At 37.4% G+C, this 21,764-nt stretch overlaps 2 protein-coding genes across 3 annotated transcripts; one reads left to right on the top strand and one right to left on the bottom strand.

Annotated features, from left to right (window-relative positions):
* Positions 1-3,958: 3,958 nt before the first annotated feature.
* Positions 3,959-6,456, bottom strand: Alg1 (ALG1, chitobiosyldiphosphodolichol beta-mannosyltransferase). The gene is made up of 10 exons (XM_090170438.1): positions 6,139-6,456; positions 5,990-6,076; positions 5,831-5,934; positions 5,620-5,768; positions 5,463-5,552; positions 5,295-5,405; positions 5,088-5,227; positions 4,857-5,027; positions 4,304-4,418; positions 3,959-4,245 (listed from the first exon to the last, which is right to left on the bottom strand). Exons 1-10 carry the CDS (start codon positions 6,266-6,268, stop codon positions 4,032-4,034), a joined length of 1,311 nt encoding a protein of 436 aa, XP_090026564.1. The 5' UTR covers positions 6,269-6,456; the 3' UTR covers positions 3,959-4,031.
* Positions 6,457-10,991: 4,535 nt separating this feature from the next.
* Positions 10,992-18,083, top strand: LOC149963028 (glycerophosphodiester phosphodiesterase 1). Of its 2 annotated transcripts, XM_090180336.1 has the most exons (7): positions 10,992-11,168; positions 11,485-11,688; positions 11,749-11,924; positions 11,997-12,102; positions 12,172-12,264; positions 15,378-15,595; positions 16,589-18,083. In XM_090180336.1, exons 1-7 carry the CDS (start codon positions 11,166-11,168, stop codon positions 16,713-16,715), a joined length of 927 nt encoding a protein of 308 aa, XP_090036462.1. In that variant the 5' UTR covers positions 10,992-11,165; the 3' UTR covers positions 16,716-18,083. The 2 variants fall into 2 exon arrangements, with proteins under 2 accessions (XP_090036462.1, XP_090036461.1); XM_090180335.1 differs by having other exon boundaries at positions 10,993-11,688.
* Positions 18,084-21,764: the final 3,681 nt, after the last annotated feature.

The following is a 21,764-nucleotide window of genomic DNA, read 5'->3' as shown; positions in this document are numbered from 1 at the left end:
GGGCAACCGAAGAACTCGAGGGAAAACCCCTTTAACCAATGGGGGAGGGAACTTGCAAACTCAACGCGGCAGGAATAGTTCAGAGTTTCCACCCAGTGCATTTTTCTCTACGAACCTTGACCCAGTGCAACAAGCTGCGACTCCGAGGCGAAAGTACTAACCACTCTAGCACTCCAAGGTGAGAAATTCTTAAACTGCGAGAATTTCGTCTGAAACCCAGACGCTTCGCGATTTACTGCCTTCTTAGCAGACGAAACCCCCGTAGTGTATGAACTTCTCACCTTGGCCGCTACGTGACCCGTGAACACGAGAAGCACGTGCAATAGAAAAAAAATCAAGCGCGCGTACAAAACAAATGCGATGGCAGATTTGAACCTCGAGTGTTGTGTAGCGCGTCTCTTTATCTAAAAATATTCCAAGAATCTCATTCTTGCAAGAATTGGATTCTAAAAACAGCCTTAAAGCAACTGTCGGCTCTAGCATTGCCACTTTTATTATGATAAGGCCATTGTTATTAGAGATGGCAGTGATTATAGCGGATTCTTCGAAAAAACGACTTTACTGGAGAGCGTGGTGCCATCTATCAATGGCGGAGGAAGCGAAAATCCCAAATTGTGAAATGATACCGTAGCCAGTGAACCATTGTAGAGTATTATAATTAGACCACTTATACTCTACTTAGTGGACCTTAACCTAAACTATATATCCCATATTAAATATATTGGTTAAAATTACTAAAATTTAAGTTATTGTCAAATTTAAAAACGAGCCAATCAACGTGAGGGGTTTTTTATGTCCCTCCTTTTGGGTTAAAATGAAGCTTAAGCATCTTGTTTTTATGCCGACGCTAGAGACATCTGAAAAAAGAGCTACTTCACGTCGAGCCGACACTTGTTTTAAGGTTCTAATTAGGTTTTTCAGTTAACATAGAATTGTTTTTTTTTACAGTGGCAAAAGCTTTTAAATATGAATCAGAGAAATCAAGTGCCATGTTTGCTTCAGCTGTCCTTAAACCGAATCTCAGTTTCGCTCTGGAACACGGAGAGAAACAGGAGGGTCGTTGTCGTCAGTAAACGCTGCCATCCATTAGCTCCGCTACCATACGATCTTGTACACCAGATAGAGAAATTCGCAATACCCGTGGAATTGAAACGACACTTGCAACTGGCCACTCTTCGTACTGGCTTAGAAATTGACAATTGGATAAGATACAACGACAACATTTTCGACAAATTCTTAACTTATTTCTATCACAAAATCAGCTGGACCGCCTTTGGAACCGTTGATTCGTTGAAAACTGCTCGCCATTTGGGGTCGTCTTCGTTATTCAACACCAATTTTCGATACCAAATCGTGTGTTTGTATAGCCAAGAGGATCTGGTCGAAACCATTTGGACGCAAATGTCTGATTCACATCAACGACTCCATCTGCAATCGGTCACGCGCCCAACATGCGAACAACTTACTTTAGTAACATTCTGGACTTTGTACAAATTCGGGGATGTATCGCAAATTCAATGCGATGGTGGCCACGAGGAGTACGGTCCTAATGCCAGTCCTTTCGTCTGCGCTTTTAAAAGCAGTCTGCGTATTCGAAACAAAACCTCGATGGCTTTTTTCTGCCTTAAACTAAGCTACCATGAGTGGCGCGTTGCCATGTTCGAGCTTTTTACGGCGGGAGAAGATTGGATCATGAAAGCGTTCTTGAGAACCGCTAGTATCCGTCAACGAAAGGATATGTTTAATTTTAGATTGGCGTACCCTACTTGCGTCATATGGATCAACCTGGGTAATTGGAAAATGTTGGAATTGTTCGTCGTTGGATTCATTGTGGACAAAGAAGATTTTGATACATTTATTTCGTTCCTAAAGGAGGAAGACCTTAGTGACGCTTTTTGGCACAACGCCCAAAATGTGGAACGTTGGTTAGTCATGATCAAACCCGAATTAATCTCTAAAGTGGCAACTACTCTTAAAATGTTAGAAAATATGAAGTAACAATTTTCTAATGCAACTTCTTTAAACTTATCAAGTATATTGATTTAAAACTATAAACGTTTTAGTTTTGAAATATATATATTTTTGAAAAATATGAAAAAGTTTTTTCTTAACAAGAAATTATCATGTGTATAAATCTTTCCTACCCATAAGATAGCCATATTGTGTGTAGGATAAATTCATGTGTACAATAAATCCATGATCACAGATTTAGTAATTTTTTGTAAGAAAGCTTAGGAGACGAACAAATCGAGTTATCGGTCTAGGCAGAAAAACCAGGTTGTTAAAGGAAACACCTTTTAAATGTAAAACGTTTTTATAACAGTCAATTATTATGTTCTGGCAGTGGCGGACTGGGTGTAATATTTTGGGCTGCCAGAAGACAAAGGGCCCCAGCTTTAACAACTATAACTCTATTATGAACGGTCCGTGGGGCCCACCTGCCATCGGGCAGGTTCACTCTATGGCCAGTCCGCCACTGTGTTCTGGTTTAATAATCTCCAGTTACAAATCGGTGGCAGAAACGTTAAATTTTGGGGATCCGTTATAAATATGGGGCTTTATCCTCTTTTTACTGGGAATATTACATTCGAGTTCTTTACCCCCCACAAACAACAGCAACGCTGAAGCAGGAACACTTGGGGCAGGGCGACAGAAATACTTACTTAACATGAATCAGAAATCCATACCTCTACTTGGAATGCTTATCGTGGCTGATTTTCGTCTCGATGTGGCTGACGGTTTTTTCCGCGGTGTGTATTCATTTACGGTACGGGGGTATATAAATCTTTAGTGCGTGACTGATTTTTTGACGTCACTATGTTAACTTAACAAACAAACAACAACGTGAGAGGGGAGCGCGCGCAGAGGGGATTTTTTATCTCGTAGGCGTGGTCAAAGCCGTCAAACTGATCTTACCATACGCGATACGGCAGCATTCCAAGTAGAGGTATGTATTCTTGCATGAATGTATACATTTCAGCCATGCATATCGAACTATATCATTACCCTTTCTACCATCTAGGGCTAAGATGGGCGGTACCCTTCTGCGCTTTACGTAATCACTAGGTGGTTTCTTTACGCTTGATCCGGGATTTCGCAGTAGGGTAAAGAGTAACGCTATGACGTCATTTTACTCCGATTCTATGGTGGATGCCTGTGGCCTTTTAGCAGATAAATTCTGGCTAGTACACCTGCTTTTCAGAAGGAGTAAATAGAGTAGGCCTAATAGTTCTTTTTATAAAATAACCTTAGCTATCTTGTTGAAATGTTGCCTCCCCGCTTCAGCTGTGGATCTGTTTTCTCTCCCACTAAAGAGTTTATGAACTCATTCTTAGGCATTGGCTGAACTATTCCAGGGCAACATTTCAACAAGCTGGGCAAGCGTAAAGACATTTTGTAAAATCAACTATTCTCCGGAACAAGCGAATAGTTTATGGGGCTCCCGGGCGGAGTAATTCTTATCCCCGGAACAGACGAATAAAACGATTTAGGTCAAAAAGAGTACACTTTTACTTCGAGAACAGGCGAAAAGAAGGAGCTTTCTTTTTGAGCATGAGGGGGATTGGGATTAGAGCTAAAAATCTACCGAACATAGATAAATAAATACACTTTTGGTAGAATCAACAAATTAGTAAATGTTGTATATCAGAATCTGACCACCAGATGTAGCTAGGAAGGTAATAGCATCCTAGTGGGACGGTGTGTAATAAAGTACACAATTATCAGCTACACTGATAATTGTTAGTTACTAAATAAACAAAGTATTTAATTAACCAGTGTATCATTGATTCTAGAGATAACTAAAATACAACAGTAAATAGACTAAATACTAATTGTCTTTTTATGATAAATAATCTTGGAGTTTTTCAAACTTCAAGTAATTTGATCTAGTTTGTGAGTTACCTAACATTTTTCGTAAAATATAAATTTTGTGAGAGAGTGTTCACTTCAAAATAAATTTACATTTATTAAAAATTTATTAATTTTTCTGTAACAAAAATAAAACTGTCCATCAAGTAACATTTTTTCAATTATCTGAAAACCGGCCAGCACAATTGTTTCCAAGATTCTTCCCAAGTGACTGAGCGAAAGCCATTCAAATTTTGGCGGAAGAAATCCAATTGCAACACCCCTTTGGCGTCATCTTTCGGAAAGTGACGAAATAGTTCCACTAAATGATTTGCTAGTTGTTTTGAATTGCTGAATGTTAGACCATTTATTTCTGGCTTTACAAGCTCGTACAAACTAGAAATTTTTTTTAATCTCAATATCACTTTATCAATTAGGAATCTCATTAACATACCAGCTAAAAGTTAAGGCACAAACAGGCAGCCCGCAACCAAACATGTCAACGACTTTCATGGGCAAATCGAGACCACTTGTTGATTTATGCAAACATATTCCCAAATCAGCGCTAGCTATAAATTAATTAATAATATTAAATAATTTGTTAAAAATCTGGGATCAGACATTGTTTTTTTTGTGCGTGATTTTCAATACAAAAAAATATTACTGATTTTAAGATTATAAAAAATTTTGGTGCATAATTTTCATACAGATTTTTTATTTTAAAAACAGTTTTCAAGATATTAGAATGGATTTTGAGATTCCTACTCTAACGAGAAATTGCAAAATAGCAAAAACCGACGATAAATCAAAAAAACCCAAAATTCTAAGTGAAATCGAGAAATTGCAAAATGGAGAAAAACAGTTTTGAGATTTCCACTCCAAATTTAGATATAGTGCTTGCTAGTAAATTTATAGACCATTTCAGTATTTTTACACTTTCAAGTGTAAAGGATTTACTTGAATGTCCGATCCCTAACTCAAAAACATTAAAGGGGTAATTACGGTACCTAATAATAGTGGATAATCTTCGGCTTGTAACCATACTGTTAATATCAAAACTTTTGTTAAGGTTCGAGCTTTCATTTCTTTTTCGTAATAAGCTCGCATTGGACCCTTGCCGCTAACAACGCATATTAGCTCTGGAAGGCTATAATCTTCACAAGCTGAAGCCTCATATGCTATAATATATTCAGGAGGTTAGAGCATTTATTATATTTCTTAAATATATAGCGACATACAGTCAAGAGCTGCCAAGAGAATTGAGAAATCTTCGTCAGCTGTCCAACTGGTACTACTGACTACCAAAGCTGGCCTCTGTGATTTTAGGAACACTTGACCTTTCACTATTTGAGTGAATTTCGTTTCATCAGTTGCATCACTGTAAGTGGACAATACATTATTTGGTTTATTTTGTATTTTTCAAGGAAAAATAGGGTGAATAATACCTGAATTTAATTTCAGAGCAATAATCTGAAAATTTCACTAGAAATTCATGCTTCTCTTCTAAACTTATTGGAGTAAATATTTCCGAAGGGCAATCGTATAAAACTGTTGCGCTAGTTGAGGAGATTCCATAAATTAAATACGCTGTATTAATTATGACTTAGCCATACTTGATGCCCCAAGTTGCAGCTAGGTCTTCCTTCATAGCTCTTGTAACGCAAAAATGTTTATTACCATAGGCACCAAAATAGCCTTCAATCCTGACTCAAAAGAATGCAAAATATTCTAAAACCGTCTTTTAAAGAGGAAGTAAACCTACTAGCGTACCATCGACTCAGCTTGACCAATGGATGTGGTTGTCCTAAAGTTAAGCCCATGACAGTATAGCCATAATTGTGCCAATCAATTACTAAGGTACATTTCCGTAACCAACAAATGAAAACAGCAACAGGGAGAGTTGTTACTGATGGAGGATTCTAGAAATCAAAAAGTTAAACAATTATCTATTGTAAATATTATGCAATAATATAATATCTACCTGAACTAAGATAGCTGATGGTTTAGTAACAAAGAGTAATGTTTTGAAAAGTACAAACATTTGGAACAAAACTTTTAGTGCATAAGCCAGAAGTCTTGGTACATCTTAAGTTATATTTCATTAGAAAAATGCATTCGTTATATACTGTAGTTAGCTTACATTTAGAAAAATTTGGGGGTTCCGGCATAACATTTTCATCTACATGAATCAATGGATCCGAGTGAATTTTCTTATGCGGACGAGAACCTAACCAGTTATAATGCAGTAAGTTAGGGTTGATTTATTATATACTATATTGATTGCCTTACCTGAATACGCTACTACGTCGACTTCGATACCATGAGCAGATAATGCCATTGCATGATATTGCATACGCGGACTTCGCCCAAAATCACCCAAAACAACCACACAAACTCGCTTAATTACCTTAGAAGTCATTGGGCCTGGGATAATAAGACTGAATAATGATATAAACTTGAATAGCGTAGCAAAGGCGTAAATACCAATAGATAATACAGAAGAAGATATTTGACTTAAAATTTACAACTCTTCCGTGTTAAATATTTAATTTTTAATCGTTTTAAATGAAGTACCCATAACGCGAGCCGAATCATGAGTTGGGAATATTAATCTAGAGGTCCAATCAAAACGTCGGATTTCAGTATTTCGCGAAACAATTTTTTAAAAAATAAGAATACTGCCGTCTGCTCCCAAATGACGAGAAATCTTTATCATTCTACCCGTGGCGCCGTCTATCTCTCAACGGATCGTTTAAATAAGACGTGTTTTCCGGCAATTGTTTTTGCAAAAATAATGGATGGCGCCACGGGTCATATAATAACGTTTTATCGTCATTTTAGAGGAGACGGCACAAGCGTAAATTTCAAAAACTTGTTTCGCGGGGAGCAAATTTGATTGGATCTCTAGATTAATATTCCCAACTCAATGAGCCGAATTCGTGAACGTCAGCTTTTCCACGGCCAACTTAAATCCCCTGCTACTCGCACAGTGGTGGATCTAAGTTGGCCGTGGCTTTCTCAAACAGAAAATAGTAGCCAGGGGGGCCTGAAAATCAAATTATCGTACCAAAATCTGGGGGCCTATTCTGTAAATATTCGAAATCTAGTTTTCGATCGAAAATTGGATTTCGAATATTTACAGAATAGGCCCAATGAAAATTATCGATTTCCGAAAAATATTATCGTACGCTTGAAAGTTGGTGGTAAATTGAATCGAAAATACACACTTCAATATAACATCTTCAAGGAAATCGCCAGGAAGTAATATTTCCAAGAGCCAGGAACTTTAAGGGACTGTTTATACAGTGCTTGATTAAATAATGGAAACTTTTCACCTGTATCTTATGCTAAGTGTTTAATTTTAACAAGGTACCTATTTTTGACGTATTAAGGCTTAGAAAAAACACGACGTTCTGTTTACAGGTGGAAAGTTTCCATTATTTTTATAAGCACTATTTTCTTGAAGATGTTTTATTTAATCGCCTATTGTATTTATGATAAATCAAAAATGGTTATTATTTAATACATAGAAATCTTATACTCCTACCTAGAATGCTCCCGTCTACGGGAGAACCTGACGCCAAGTCATTTTGTAGCAACGACTAATGATTATATAGTCTTTGCTTAAGCTTCAGCCAATCAGCGGCCATTCATTGACTACGGCAAGCCGCTAGCGCCATAACAGGGCGGTTACAAATAGTAGAAGCTCAGACGATTTTTACAGGATCCATCCGATCAAAGCTCGCAGAATTCCCATAGGTTTTTGCTGGAGTTTTTCACATGAACCACTTCAACGTTTTTGGATTTTTATTTAATAAGTGTTAAGATTTTTTGCACTTTTAGTTTTGTTTTCATATTTAATTATTATAAGGAATATTTAAATGCCATTGTTAGGAAGATAAATAATATTTCGTTTAGGTTCGCTTTGAAAATATTTAAGCCTAGGCCTGACATAGGCCTAACTTTTAAAATAGCAGGCAATGTCAATGGCAGTTTTGGGAGAAGCAGTGACTGAAGATCCTTAGTATTAACCTTTGTATTTAAAGATTATTTCACATTTAAAGTAAGTAATATTATATTTATTATTATGTTTGTAGAAACTTTGATAAACAAAAACCTTATTATATCCCAGAAAAAAATACATTACACTAACGAATGACACTTATGACGAATTGAGGACAGTCATTTCATTAAACAGCAACAATCATACTGATAATTGTCTTATTTTTCAAAACTTTACCTTCTATTTAATAATATGCTTTTTGTCTTAGAACCTTAGCCAAGATAAATGTCTCACACTCTGCTTAAATTCAACATTCCACTGTTAAACAACATAAGAGATAGTACTCAACCAAGACCGATATTTACAATGTTAAATAGTGTTTTAAAAAAAAACGGATATTGCAGTAATTATAGTCCTGAGTTGTTGTTCCACTAGGCTCACTGAACTTCCTGAAGTCACTTTTACCAAATCATCAATTTGAAAGCCCGCCGTTTTTAACATTTCAAAATGCCCCAATTAGGTTTAAGCGGTACGTAGTCTAGATTATCTTTGGTTTAAGGAAACCCAAACTTTTACCTGTACAACGACACATTACCGTCCACCGAAAATCGTTTTCTACATGTGGAAATGAAACATCGAGGAGCCATAACAACAAACAACGCAATAGTTACCCAAAACATTTGCATATAAGAGAAAAATCTTTACGAGTAAAGAAACAGTCTACCATGTTTAAAAACTACATTAAACTCGATCACGGCCCCCTGCACGCTCTCATGTGAGCGCGTGCAGGGTGCCGTGACTCGATGGACGTGGGCCAATCAAATGCGAGTTCTTAAGGTGACGTAATATAAAATCAAATTATTATTCTTAGTAACTCAAACTAGATGGCAACGAGTCGTTGCCGTAGTCACTCTTTGAATCGTGATTGGCTGATAATGACGAAACCTCCGAAAATGTAATTGGCCCATTTTGTATTTATACGGAATCATTCTACGTTATAAGATTTCTATGATTTAATAATCCAAAAAATCATTTCTAAAACAAATATAATGTTTCAGTTTTAATGGCTACATTCAAAAATTATCGTACATAATCGTACGCTCGTAACAAATTATCGAAAATAGCATACTATGTAGTACTGCAGCGTATCTGTATTCACCTTGGTAGTACTGTACTCCTTTGAAATTATCGTACCCCCGAAATATTGGCTCGAAATTATCGATGTGTACGATAATCTGGCAACTCAGATAGTAGCCGCGAAACGTCGTCTTTCCTCGCGACGCTTGACACTCTCGCCAAGGATGCGACCATCTATATTATAAGGAGTCTATATTATAAGGAGCGCTTGGTACGTTGGTCGTACGTCCGAGCTTTCAGGAATGTTTGCTTAGTCTGTCATGAACATAGAAATCTCATAGGTAACTAGAATGCTGCTGTGTAACTGGAAAATGGGCCAAACGCTGTGGCAGACGATAGCCAGTTCTCAGCCAATCAGAGCTCAAAAAGTGGTTCTGCCAAGAATTTAATGTCACCAGAGAGAATGACGTCACCTCCCTCTATAGTAGCGGATCCAAGGAGGATTATTATCCTCCTTGGCGGAACCACTCTACGGCCTCTCATTGGCTGAAGGTTCAAGGCGAACTGGCGTCAAGCTCGGCCGTAGGCGCCAGCATTCTAGTTACCTATGAGATTTCTATGGTCATGAAGCCAAAGGCGGGGCGGCGAAGAAAAAGCCAGCGCGGGACGGAGAGAGAAGCTGCTGCTTTTCGCTTTGTTAGTGGCTCAGCTATAGCCTTTTTGTGTTTTCGCTTAGTCAGTAAAGGTACCAAAGGCGGGGCGGGACAGAGAGGAACCGGGTCTGCCTTTCCCTTTGTCACTGGTAGACGTTCGACTAGCCTATAGGCAGAGATAGCGAGGCGCTAGCAACGGCTCTCCTCCCCCCGCCTCCCACACTGATGTAATTATAGTCGACCTTGAACCACCGACGTTCGGGCTTTGGATTGGTCACTAAGGCGGCCGAGTGGTTAAATCTGCGCATATGGGTAGTGGCTCCTCTTTTTCCACGCTATTCTGTGGTCGAGAACACCTATTAGCTCGGTTTCTCGGAGTCTTTATACTCAGTCAGGGCAGCAGTAGGTAAGATTGTCAAAGCAGGGTGGAGGAATGCGGGAAGATTTTATACACTCCCGGCCATTCCACCGTTCTGCGAGACAAGGCGGTCTCTCAGTCTCTTCAAATTTTTAGGGACGAGCGTATTTGTTTCTGTTCGTCATGAGGGGGTAGCAAATTCGCCATTGGGTACAGGGAGTTTACAGGGGTACAAGGGGGTTTGCGACGAAAGAGAAAGGCGAGTTTTTTGTTATTTTTTGCGGGGATAAAGGGTAACCCGGTAATTCTGGCATGGCGAAAAGGGGAGGGGTGCCTTCCGGGGGGGGGGGGGGTTGGAAGAGATAGAATTTAGCTGAGTTTTTGAGTTATTTTTGCGAGGGAAAAAGGGTACCCCGATAATTCTGGCATGGGGAGAAGGGGCTGGGGGGCCTTACAGGGGTGGAGTGCCTCGAAACACACAACTAGCTGAGGGCCCACCCGTAGGGTGGGCTTCTCGGCTAGTTATCTATACTGACGGTTTTCTCGCTTCGCCGCTTTGGACTCTGGAATCGCCGGCGCCGCTTTCGCGATTCCATCTCTAGGGGTTGGGGCCCGTTCCTATGTCGATTCCGGTCATACCATCAACAGGATCAAGCTACTCCCCATACAACTAGCTCTTTCCTACGCGTCTGCTCATCTTCACAGCTCAGTGGTCGTCTGCTTGGATTCTATGAGTGCCCTTACCATGCTCCATAAGCGCTCTACTGACCCGGTTTCTCACCCGGTGGTCACGATCTCTGCGACATGTACCCTTACTCGGTGACTCTCCTGTGGTGCCCGGCTCATGTAGGAGTTTAGGGCAACGAAACGGCGGATGGACTCTTATTTAGCTGGTGCTTTAACCACAACTTCCAAACAACAACCGTCCGTCCAGTTTAACCAATTTTTACCTGTGACTATGCTATTAAAATTTGAGACTTAGTTTCATGATCTGATCAAAATTAAGGATTAATTTTTAGTTTATTGAAAGTTAGTTTATTTAAAAACCGCCAATAACGGCACGCGCCGTTTTATTAAACCACGATTTCAGAAATATAACCCCCCCTCCTTTTCCATCCCTCTCACAGCCCATGGGTTTGGCAAGATTGTAATTTCGTTAACTATTCAATCAAAGACAAGTGGTCTAAAAATTTCGGACAGTTTTTCATAGAAGATTCCTTCAACCATGGTATATTTCGACAGAATTTATTCCACCAATCAATTTTAATACAAATTTGCTTTTTAACTTTCTATGGACAAACCTAACATTTTAGGCCTAAGCTAATATGAGGCCGGCCTAGAGAAGGATAAATTAAAAATAAGGCTTGATAACCCCGCGTCTACATCAAGCCTTAATTTTACCCTTTATTTATTTTTAAAGTTTTTAAGTTATTTTATTCAAAATTCTAAGTATGAAACCTGCCATTACGATACCTTTATGTGTCGTTATAAGCATCATTCAACTATGTCTCGGGGCATATTTTATTTTGTTAATCGCCATTCAGCCGAGTCTCGCAATGGGATTGGTGTATTTCACGACGATCGTCATAGCCCTCATTGCTGCTGGTATTTATCAACTAATATTGCCTCCATCGAATCCTACGATAATCAGAGAAGTGATTTATGGAAATCAAAATAAGCTACCGATATTTGCGCATAGAGGAGCTGGACTTGATGCTCCTGAAAACACCTTAGCTGCGATAAGAGAAGTAAAACTTCATGAAATAATGAAATTTACAGGTTTCACAATAAATCAATTTTCATAATAGGCTAAGAAAAATGGAGCTGATGGTGTCGAATTTGATGTTGCGTTTACACGTGATAACATAGCAGTATTATTTCATGATGATGACATTGATCGAACTACTGATGGTTCAGGTAGATTGGACGAATTAACCTTTGATCAGATTCGCAGCTTAGATGCCTCCGCTAATCACATTTTCCAGTAATTGTTAATACTTTTAATATAACTCGAAATAATTCACTAATGATAGTGTACTACAAACCCTCTAAACAGCGAAAAATTTAAAGGAGAAAAAATTCCTACATTTGAGGAAGCGTTAGAGGAATGTTTAAAGTTGAACATTCGTATTATAATAGATCTCAAAGATTACGATTTTAAGGTATAACATTGAACTTCTCAAAAAAAATAATAATAATAATATGATTATGTATAATCAACTAATCTTTAGGCGGTAGCTTTGGTGTTGGAAATGTTTAAGAAATACCCTGAACTTTACAAAACTACTCTAGTGGCATCTTTCTATCCCACTGTTATTTACCAGGTAATTAACTTTTTATTTCTAAGCTTTATTAACTATTTAAAGTATTTATATTTACGTTTAAATAAATCGACTAAACTATAATTTTATAAAAGTATTTCCATAATTTTATAATTATATTCTGTAAGTGTGTCAGTTAGTCAAAATCATTACTGATATGTCAATTCGCATAGAATTGACTTCACATCCAAAAATGAATTATCACCTGGTGCTCTCATTATGACAGCCCTCTAATTACTTAGTCTACCTGAATTGAGTGGGGATTTGGTGTACCAACCCAATTTGATGTCTAAGCCGACACCATAAGTTTTTTCTCATTAAAAAAAAATCTAAATTGGGTGGTCATTCATATTCCTAGCTAAAAATGGCTCTTTGGAAAATAATTTACTTCCAAAAGATAACTGACACACTTACATGAAGGGTAATTAATTATACACATATGGAACTAACTTTGACCAAAGATAGTATAAACATCGTACCCTAGATTCTAATTTCTAAATCACTGCCTTGCGCGTAGTTAATATCGTTCTTTACCCAATTCCTGCCTGAACTCCGAAAACATTAGCTCCGTAGTTACCATGATAACCAACAAGTGGGTAATCGATTCATTACAAAACTGTCAATCTGAAAGCTCTCTAAATTCGAATCAAAGGTATGGAGTTCTATATTACCTTTGCTTTGACCATGGGCAAATCTGCAACTTTACTTTTGGTGCAGGTTTATTTACCTAAAATTGGAAATTTATAGAAACTTACATATGATGCAACTGAATATAAAAAGTTGGTAGTCACCAAATACCAGGTTTTCTATGAGTTTAAACTTCGGGGAAATGATGCTTAAATATTGAAACTGAAGATGACCCACTTACAAATATTTTCTATAAACATTGGACATTTGAGCAAGCTATGTTATGATTTTAAAGGGAATAGAACATCTAGAATTGTTGTCACATATAATACCATTGCATGATTCAGGCGCGGTTCTAGAAAATTATTCTGAGGTGGGCCCATACTTCTGGAAATAATAGGGGGTAGGGGAGGAAATAGAATGGAAGTTAATGTAAATCATAAATCTTTGGGTGGGCATGGGCCCATTGGGCCACTCCCTAGAACTGCGCCTTGCATGATGATGCTAGTGCAATTCGTAATGCCCTAAAGGACGGCCAATTACCAACCTAACACTGTTCTTAGAGAACGAGAGTAACACAAGGAGAACGCAGCTAGCCTTTAAACACACTAACGCAGAGTTATGTGCAAATTTCATTGGACGAGCCTTTATGCTGAGCGTTTTATGGGAAGGGGGAAGACAATTTCAAAATTTTCCCCTTCCAACGGCATCAGGTGCTAAAGCATCTAACCAATGAAAACTGTATACACGAAAATGCACGACTTTTGATGGGTTGCATTCTCCTTGTGTAGGGTGCTGTGTTTGTAGCTCGTTAGAGACAAGGAAATAGGAAAAATTTCTGCCTCCAAGAGGCTGGCAAAGATGCCAATGCAAACTTCGGTGTGTTTGGTAACCATCAGTGAACCTTAGAATTAGCCTTTCAGTTTACATTTATCCACGTAGCGGCCAGCACCACAAACTAAACCTGCTGAATTTTTGTCTGCTAAGCTGATAGTTTTTGTTTAGCAGACAAAAATCCAACAATTTATGTACTTCAAACGTTGACTGCTACATGGCATGTGTTGAAAATCAAACTATAGTAGCAAACCCACATATATAAGTCTGAAAATTGGTGGTAAATTAATTTTTGTTATATTGGAGTTAAACTTGGTTGAAGTTAAATTTTTGAAAAATAAACTTCATTAATAACCCGTAATATTAAAAATATTAAAATGAGGCTTTTAACATAATTAGTGCTTCTGTTAAACCTAGTGGCAGAAATGTCAAATTAATTGATACACCATAATAAATATGAAAACTTTATGCTCCCGTTAATGTTTACAATTTTAACCTTTTACGATAAATTCGTAAATAATCTGGCCCTCAAACTGAATTATCTGAAATAGAACCCATGGGTGTTATTCCACGGCATAAAGATAAGGAGAGCCAACTTCACAGTCTTTTTATCTTTGTAATATATTTTAGTGATTTCATAATTTCCAAATATTAGGTGAGCAGATGAAAAAATATGTAGGCGCTATCATAGACTAATTAGTCCATGGCGCTATCAACACACTCATTTAAAAAAAAAAGCATCAAGGTATGGGTTGGGTTGGCCATGGACTAATTAATTAGTCCATGGCCAACCCAACCCATACCTTGATGCTTTCATTATCTCTCCTCCATGGTATAAGTAACATAATAACAATAAGTATGTGATTTTCTGAGCTAGCTAGGTTTAGTTCTCAGTACAGAGCCCCCTAGTGTCGAAATATGATACTACCAAGAACTATAACAGGCTACCCAGTTAGAGTGCTAGTCCAAGTCGGAGCTTGACAAGAATGTCAGCTCAGTTAGTAAATTAGCATTAAAACAATAGGAAATGTCATACTTAATTATAATGTTACTTATGACCATAATTATTCCTATCTCTCTGATGTTGCGATTTTTAGAAGCACATGAAGGTACAATCAGAGATCCTGTCAGTTATAGAGATGCGAAACTCCCTATACCCTAAGCAAACCAGTTTTTTTCAAATTTTGCCGATCACAGCGACGCCTGTACGTGGGGAGTAATTGCAGAGATCCTAGGATTGTTACCGTTGTTAACAATTTTTGCGTCTCTCGGCTTGAAACGGGCGCTTCCTTCCGGCCGAAGGCCGGCGCTGATGCTTGCATTTTTTTGTCAGGTTTTCGACGGAGTTTCGCATCTCTATAACTGCCAGGATCTCTGGTACAATGTCAAAGCAGACGCTATTTGGACAGGTTTGCCAAGCATTTAAGTTCTAGTTTATTTATTTCACCTCAAAAATATATGGCTAACCCATTTTCCGAATGATAACAAAAAAATATGCATTTTAGTACTACGGTCTTTGGGCGAATAAGTACTATAAACAGTGTCATCTGGACCTTCAAAATTGCATTCTTTTAAATTGTAAATTTTTGGCACCTATGTATTAGTCTTAAGCTTTCATTTGAATTGAACCCTTACGCCGATTGAACCTCCTGCAGCTTAGACAAGCTGATCTGAACATTGCGACAGCTCTAACATGGAGACCAAGATTTTTCTCTTACCATGACATTATCAATGGCCGTCCAAAATACACTTCTCCCTGGAAGATGGCAGCAGCGATAATTACTGACAACATTTACGAATGGGCCTTGCACGGATGGCTATGGCACATCTCTGGAGTGTCCACCGTTCTAATACACAAGGATGTTCTCTCACAGTAAGAACACCATTTTTGATTATAGGACCAAATTGTCGTTTTAAAATATTAATCTGAAAATTCAGTAGCTCCTGGCCTTTCTGTCGTTTTAAAAGCCCTGTTTCCGAAACTACCGCTGGAAACTGATAAAATTCAAACGCCGGTTTGACCATTAAATTAAAGTAATTTATTCTAACTTCATCTATTAGAAAAACAATATGACATAAGTCTATAATATTAGTCCAGAAGTATGACACTTCCAATTTTTCACTAGGCCAAATTTTTGCTAAGTGCTATTGCGAACTTTATCGTTTTATGTAGCCTTTCACACTTACGTGACTCTTTCTTTGATGTCATCACGCCACAAATTTATCTCAGTATAATATTCCCCAGAGACATGTAATTATTATGGAACAATATTATTTATCGTGGTAAAATACTCATCTATGACACCTAATTATGGAACAATATTATTTCTCTTAGTAAAATATTCCTCAGACACGTAATTATGGACCAGTAATTTATTTTCTTCAGTAAAATATTCCCCAGAGACATGTAATTATGGAATATTTTTCCCCATTGTAAAATATTCCTCAAAGACACTTAATTATGGACTAATATTATTTTTCTCAGTAAAATATTCCTCAAAAACACATAATTATGAACCCAAATTATTTCCCCCAGTGATATATTTCTCAACAACACATAATTATGGGACACTTATGAATGCAGTGAACCTCGTTCTTAAAATAAGAAACATACTTGATGTAGGGGTGTAACCGTCGTAACATCACCCATGCTTTTTCCTATTGAGAAACAATACTCTCAATATGGCAGCTCTGGCCAATATTGTAAATTTTTTGCGATTGAAACCCATGTGGATGACGTTTTTCATTGCCGAACCCTCTGAAAATAGTCATTCGCTGTAACTAGTGCCTTATGTCCAACCCTGATTGCTATCACTATAGAAAGAATCTAGATTTTTTTGAGCGTGACCTTTGTATATCTTGACAGTGAATATGTCCGCAAATGGCGCAAGAATAAGATGAATATCATAGCGTGGACGGTCAACCATCAAGTGGAGAAGGACTTCATCAACAAGGAATTGCAAATCCCCATCATCACAGACACGTTGCGATAAGTGGATGGAATCCAGAAACGCGGGTACATAGAGCTAGCCTTAATTTTTTTTAAATTTTATACCGAATGTTTAAATATTTTCTTGAATATGTGCACTTCAATTTTTATAAATTGTTGTACTAGTTGGAACCGAAACGTTCTCAATGCAGCTCATAAACGAAATTAATTTGACATAATTTTTGGATAGTTTACTTATGTGCAATTGAAATCAAATTAGTTTGTCAAAATAATTTTAAACTTGGTTTTTTTATTTGGTTTTAGGGGGTTTATCACAAATTCAGAAAGCAGATTTTATTTAAGTCATGAAGAAAGTAGATTTTATTTAAGTTATGAAGAAAGTAGTTAATTAATTAATCATATTACTGAAGTGGTGTATTGTTTTCGTAATCCAAATTTTTTTCTGGCTATTAGCGGCCAACTTTACATCGGTTCCGTATTGGGAGTAGACCACGTACAAATTTAACGCCAAAATAGCTGGATATGCAATTGCTTCATCTTTGATAGTGGTTTTGACAGTTAATTGACTGGATGAACTTCAAAATGCTTTAGTCTTCAATCGTGTGTTCGTTTTTTAACTTTTAAAATTAGATCTTGGAAAAACGTTAAAAGGAGTAGAAACTAAATTAAAATCTGCTAACATGCGCTTACTTGTTAGTCAAAGTAACTAGCTCCAATCATTCAAATTCAAGTTTATTAGGAAAATATTTTTAGTATATTTTACAGGGGTGTTAGAGCTAAGTCATCCCTAGCTTATGTTAAACCTGGTGGCATAAATGTTTATACTTCCTTTGAGAATAAGCAAATGTCTATTTTTATTTTAACATTAAGATTTTACATAAAAATGTTAATCAAATTAATTAAGAACGTTTATATTGCAGATAAATAAAACGTTAGCATTAACCAATATTATCGGTAAATAGATATAGAAATAGTTAAAGCTAATTGTCCGAAAATTAAGAGCTTTGAAATAATATTTAATCTTTATCATGGTGAGGAGTCGTAATACCGCGCCCGTGACGTCTGTCAGAATCCCTTGCGTAACTGTTCCAATTTCACCCAACATAGTGGATAATAGGCAACAAACCTACAGAAATAAAATAAATATTTGTAATCGAGGGACCATGTAGGAGAAGATCCTTTCACAGGGGTAACGCCATTAGAAATCGGTTTTTAAATACTCGAAGCCTTATTAGATGGCGCCAACAGAATGAAAAGCAAATATTTTAAATCTGTCGAATTTTCTCCCGAGTGGAAACGTAGCTTAAAAGTTTGTTTTTGTTGTATTATATCGTTATTTATTTATTTTCCTCCAAAAACGTTTAAATTGGCGCCATCTATGATAATTAAACTATAAAATTGAATTTCTAAATTTGTTTCCCCTAAGTAATTTGGGAATCGGTATATATCTGTTCCTTGCCCTTTTTGACAAAGTGAATGTAGAAGCAGCGTTTCCAGACGTACCATAATTATCGTGCACATCGATAATTTCGAGCTCATTTTTGGGGCGTACGATATTTTCAATGGCGTACAATATATTTCGATAATTCAGCTTTCGCGTACGATAATGTGCTATAATTTTTAAATTGTTTGAAAAAATGAAAATTTTAAACGTGAGTTTTCAATCCGTCGAATTTCCACACTAAAATTCAAATTTACCGCCAGTTTTCAGGCGTACGATAATTTATTGGCTCTGGTACGATAATTTGAGTTTCATTAACTGGCAACGCTGAGTAGAAGACTAGGCATTGAAGTTCGCCTTATCAATCACTTCAAAACACTAAAACGCCAAACTATGAAAAATCGATAGGAAAACACTATTACCCTAAAAATATTAATCATATGTAATCCTAATATGACAAATTTAAAAAAGTTAAAGGAAATCAAATCATAGCAACTGTAAATAACTTAACTTCTTCATTAGCCAAATCGACCAAACAATGGGACAATGTTACCCGGCGGTCTAAATATATGAATGAACGTAAAACAATTATTATCCACCTATATTTTTAATTTTGGGTCCAAATTGAAAAAAAAAAACCAAACTAAAATAGGCAACAACAATTTTAATATTTACAGGTATGTTTTATATATGTTCTTGAAATTTTATAAATCTTTGTTTTACTAAGTGTTGTCTCGGGTTGTTAGCTTCATCGAAACATTTGGCCACCAAATTTAGTTTCTAAAGGTAGTTTTTTTAATACACCTTTTTTTGAAGTGATTCGTTTTGGACCCGCTTAAAATATCGATATCCTTTAAGAAAAGTGACCATGCAAAAGACTTTTCTAACCTTTTGTTAAAATTAAATAAATTTACCTTCACCTTTTTGTGATCTCACCTACAAATGTATATACAAAACTCAGTCAGCACAAAGAATAAAAATTCTAAATCCAAAAATAATCTTTTCCTATTTCTAACCCATTTTACAAATCTAAAATATGCCATGTAAGCAGGCTTGGAAATAAGGTTTATTTCTAAACTGGTCTATTTGGCCAGTGACTTCCAACTCTTGAATTATTTAAGTGGTCACGTAGACCCGTTGGTTAATAATACGGTAGATAAATTTAAATTAATAAACTGGACATTGGACCAGTGAACCCCTCGCTTTTGAATAAAAAAACTGGTCCGAGCAATTAATAAGCTGGTCCTTGACCCAATGACCACCGCTTATTTCCAAGCCTCCATGTAAGTATGTATTGGAACGGCATCTACCACAATTTTTCGTAAGCTAGATACTTTTTAGGTTTTGTAGAAACGGAGGGAAGCAATTACATTCAAAGCATTTCTCTCTTCTGATAGCAGATGGCGCCTCACTGACTGTGAGGGAAGTTTATAGATTCTGTTTTTATATTATTTATTACAATTTTAATACTGTAATAATCAGGGTGGGACATAAGGATATTTTTTTTTGTAGTCAGCCTGACTAGTGAGCCTCCTATCTTAATTTAATTTAGTAGTCACTGACTAGGGGGGGTATAAAAAACAAGAAAGACAGCCAACATTTTGCTTGTTTATTTTTATGTTTTTGTTTGTTCGTTTAAACTTGCCTTGGTCAAGGGAGGAATGTAGTGTCCTCTATACATATATATATATATATATATACATATATTATCTTTGGTATTCCGTGTTTTAAACTTAGTAAAGATTCAAAATACGCAAGCTATTAGAATAGTGAAAGATCACGAGCGCAGGCTTGGAGAATTAAAAAGGGCAGTCATTAATTGAGCGGAGTGAGCGTAGCTCTCTTAGCAGCGAAAGTCTTGTCCGTCCGTCCGTCCGTTAGTAAGTTTCAAAGGAGGGGGGGGGGGCGCAAGAGAAAGAGGAATGGTATGAGCCATGGGTTGCGAGAGAGAGACGGTTATATGGAGCTCGGAGCGTCGACGTAAGGAAACGTCGACGTTTATTTTTCTCATGTAACCGCACGAGCGTCGACGTTCGGAGAGATACGTTGACTTAACGAAAACTACCTCGAACCGTCGATTTAACGCCTTACGTCGACGTTCGGCGCTGCATGTAACCTCTTTACGACGACGTTTCCTTGGCCAGTAATGACTTTTCCTACCGCATATCCGACTGTTCCGAAATAAATTCGTTTTAATTTGAGTTTTTTTATATTATTTACTATTTATATTTATTTTTATATTTATATAATATTATATAAATATTATTTTATATACTTAATTTTATTTCCTATTAATTTATAAATAATTTAAAATATTTCGAAACAATTTACTAACTACAAATTGCAATTTATAAGTTATGAAACTTTTTAAATTATACTGAAAATATAATGAACATAATTTATAATTAACATATATAATAAATTAATCAACGCAAGATGTCATTTTATATATTATTATTTTATGAAATACTTGATATATTTATATTTAAAAATGTATTATTTTATAATTGAATAGCAATAGAAACTTACCTAAAATTATATACTAATAAAACGCAAGTAAAGCATATTTTTAAGGAGCCCCAAAATACCCTGTTTTAGAGGGTAGTATTTTTTGAAACGTCGACGTTCCCTTACGTCGACGTTCAGAGCCCCATGTAACCGTAGCGAGAGGGTAGGGGGGCGCGAGACGGGGATAGGAGCGAGTTGTACAGAAACGTTTTGTAGAGAAGTGGAGGGGGATGGTAGGGGCGCTAGAGGGGGTGTCAGAGGCGTTAGCAGAAGAGAGACAGAGCGAGAGCTGGTGGAAATTTTGTCCGTTCGCGCTCCGAGGGGATGCTAGTGAAAAGGGGTAGATAGGTAAAGACTACATAAAACCATTTCGAATCGAACTACACGGGTGCATTTTATTTCAACGGAATAAATCTCGTTAAGCGTAACGCAAGAAAACATTAAAGCTACCCACAATAGAGTGGTACCGCGAACGCCGTAGCTACGCAGCTTAGCAAGAAGAAGCTGATGGGGAACCGTGTCGAACGCCTTCCGGAATTCGAGGAAGACAACATCCACTCGGTAGGCGCTCTCGAGCCCGGTAGACCACGCTTCGACGCAAGAGAGGAGTTGAGTTTCGGTGCTGAATCCGCACCGGAAACCGTGTTGGGCTTGGGTGATAGCGTCGTGAGTTTCGAGGTGATTGGTGACTGAGGACTGTTGCGATATCTGGCGGTATTCCTCAGGGTCCTCGGGTGGCCCACCCTTCGGGACCGGCGTTACGTTAGCTCGCTTCCATTCCTGAGGAAGCTCGGCGGTAGCAAGAGAGCAAGAGATCAAATCAGCGACATTCGCCGCTAAAGCGGTGGCGCACCGCTTCAGTATGGCTGGGTGGAGACCATCTGGCCCAGGAGCCTTGTACTGGTTAAACGCACTCTCGCCGGCTGAATTTTCTCACATAGGTAGCTTTTAGTTCTTTGATGAAAAAGAGATTGCGATGGAGTCTATCGCGACGCGTGCTACGAGCTATTCCAATCTCACTTCAATCTTCATTGTGAAAGTCGAACCTTAGCGTAAAAGTATATGTGGGAAGGAATGAACTATATGCCCCAAAGAGTTAGAAATCAGTCACTTCAGGGGGCTGAAAATCCTCTCTCCGCTACC

The sequence above is a fragment of the Leiobunum rupestre genome, chromosome 1 (genome assembly GCF_980474605.1).
Source record: "Leiobunum rupestre chromosome 1, qqLeiRupe1.1.hap1, whole genome shotgun sequence".
Taxonomy (NCBI): domain Eukaryota; kingdom Metazoa; phylum Arthropoda; class Arachnida; order Opiliones; family Sclerosomatidae; genus Leiobunum; species Leiobunum rupestre.
Note: the sequence above shows the minus strand (reverse complement) of the source record. Positions and strands in the feature narration are given on the sequence as shown.

Coding starts and splice junctions, on each gene's coding strand:
- Alg1 (XM_090170438.1), bottom strand. CDS start 6,268: ATGACTTCTAAGGTAATTAAGCGAGTTTGTGTGGTTGTTTTGGGTGAT. Junction 5,935..5,989: donor ACCCCCAAATTTTTCTAAAT/GTAAGCTAACTA, acceptor ATATAACTTAAG/ATGTACCAAGACTTCTGGCT. Junction 4,246..4,303: donor TGTGCCTTAACTTTTAGCTG/GTATGTTAATGA, acceptor AAAAATTTCTAG/TTTGTACGAGCTTGTAAAGC.
- LOC149963028 (XM_090180335.1), top strand. CDS start 11,392: ATGAAACCTGCCATTACGATACCTTTATGTGTCGTTATAAGCATCATT. Junction 11,689..11,748: donor CCTTAGCTGCGATAAGAGAA/GTAAAACTTCAT, acceptor TTTTCATAATAG/GCTAAGAAAAATGGAGCTGA. Junction 12,265..15,377: donor ATCCCACTGTTATTTACCAG/GTAATTAACTTT, acceptor AACCTCCTGCAG/CTTAGACAAGCTGATCTGAA.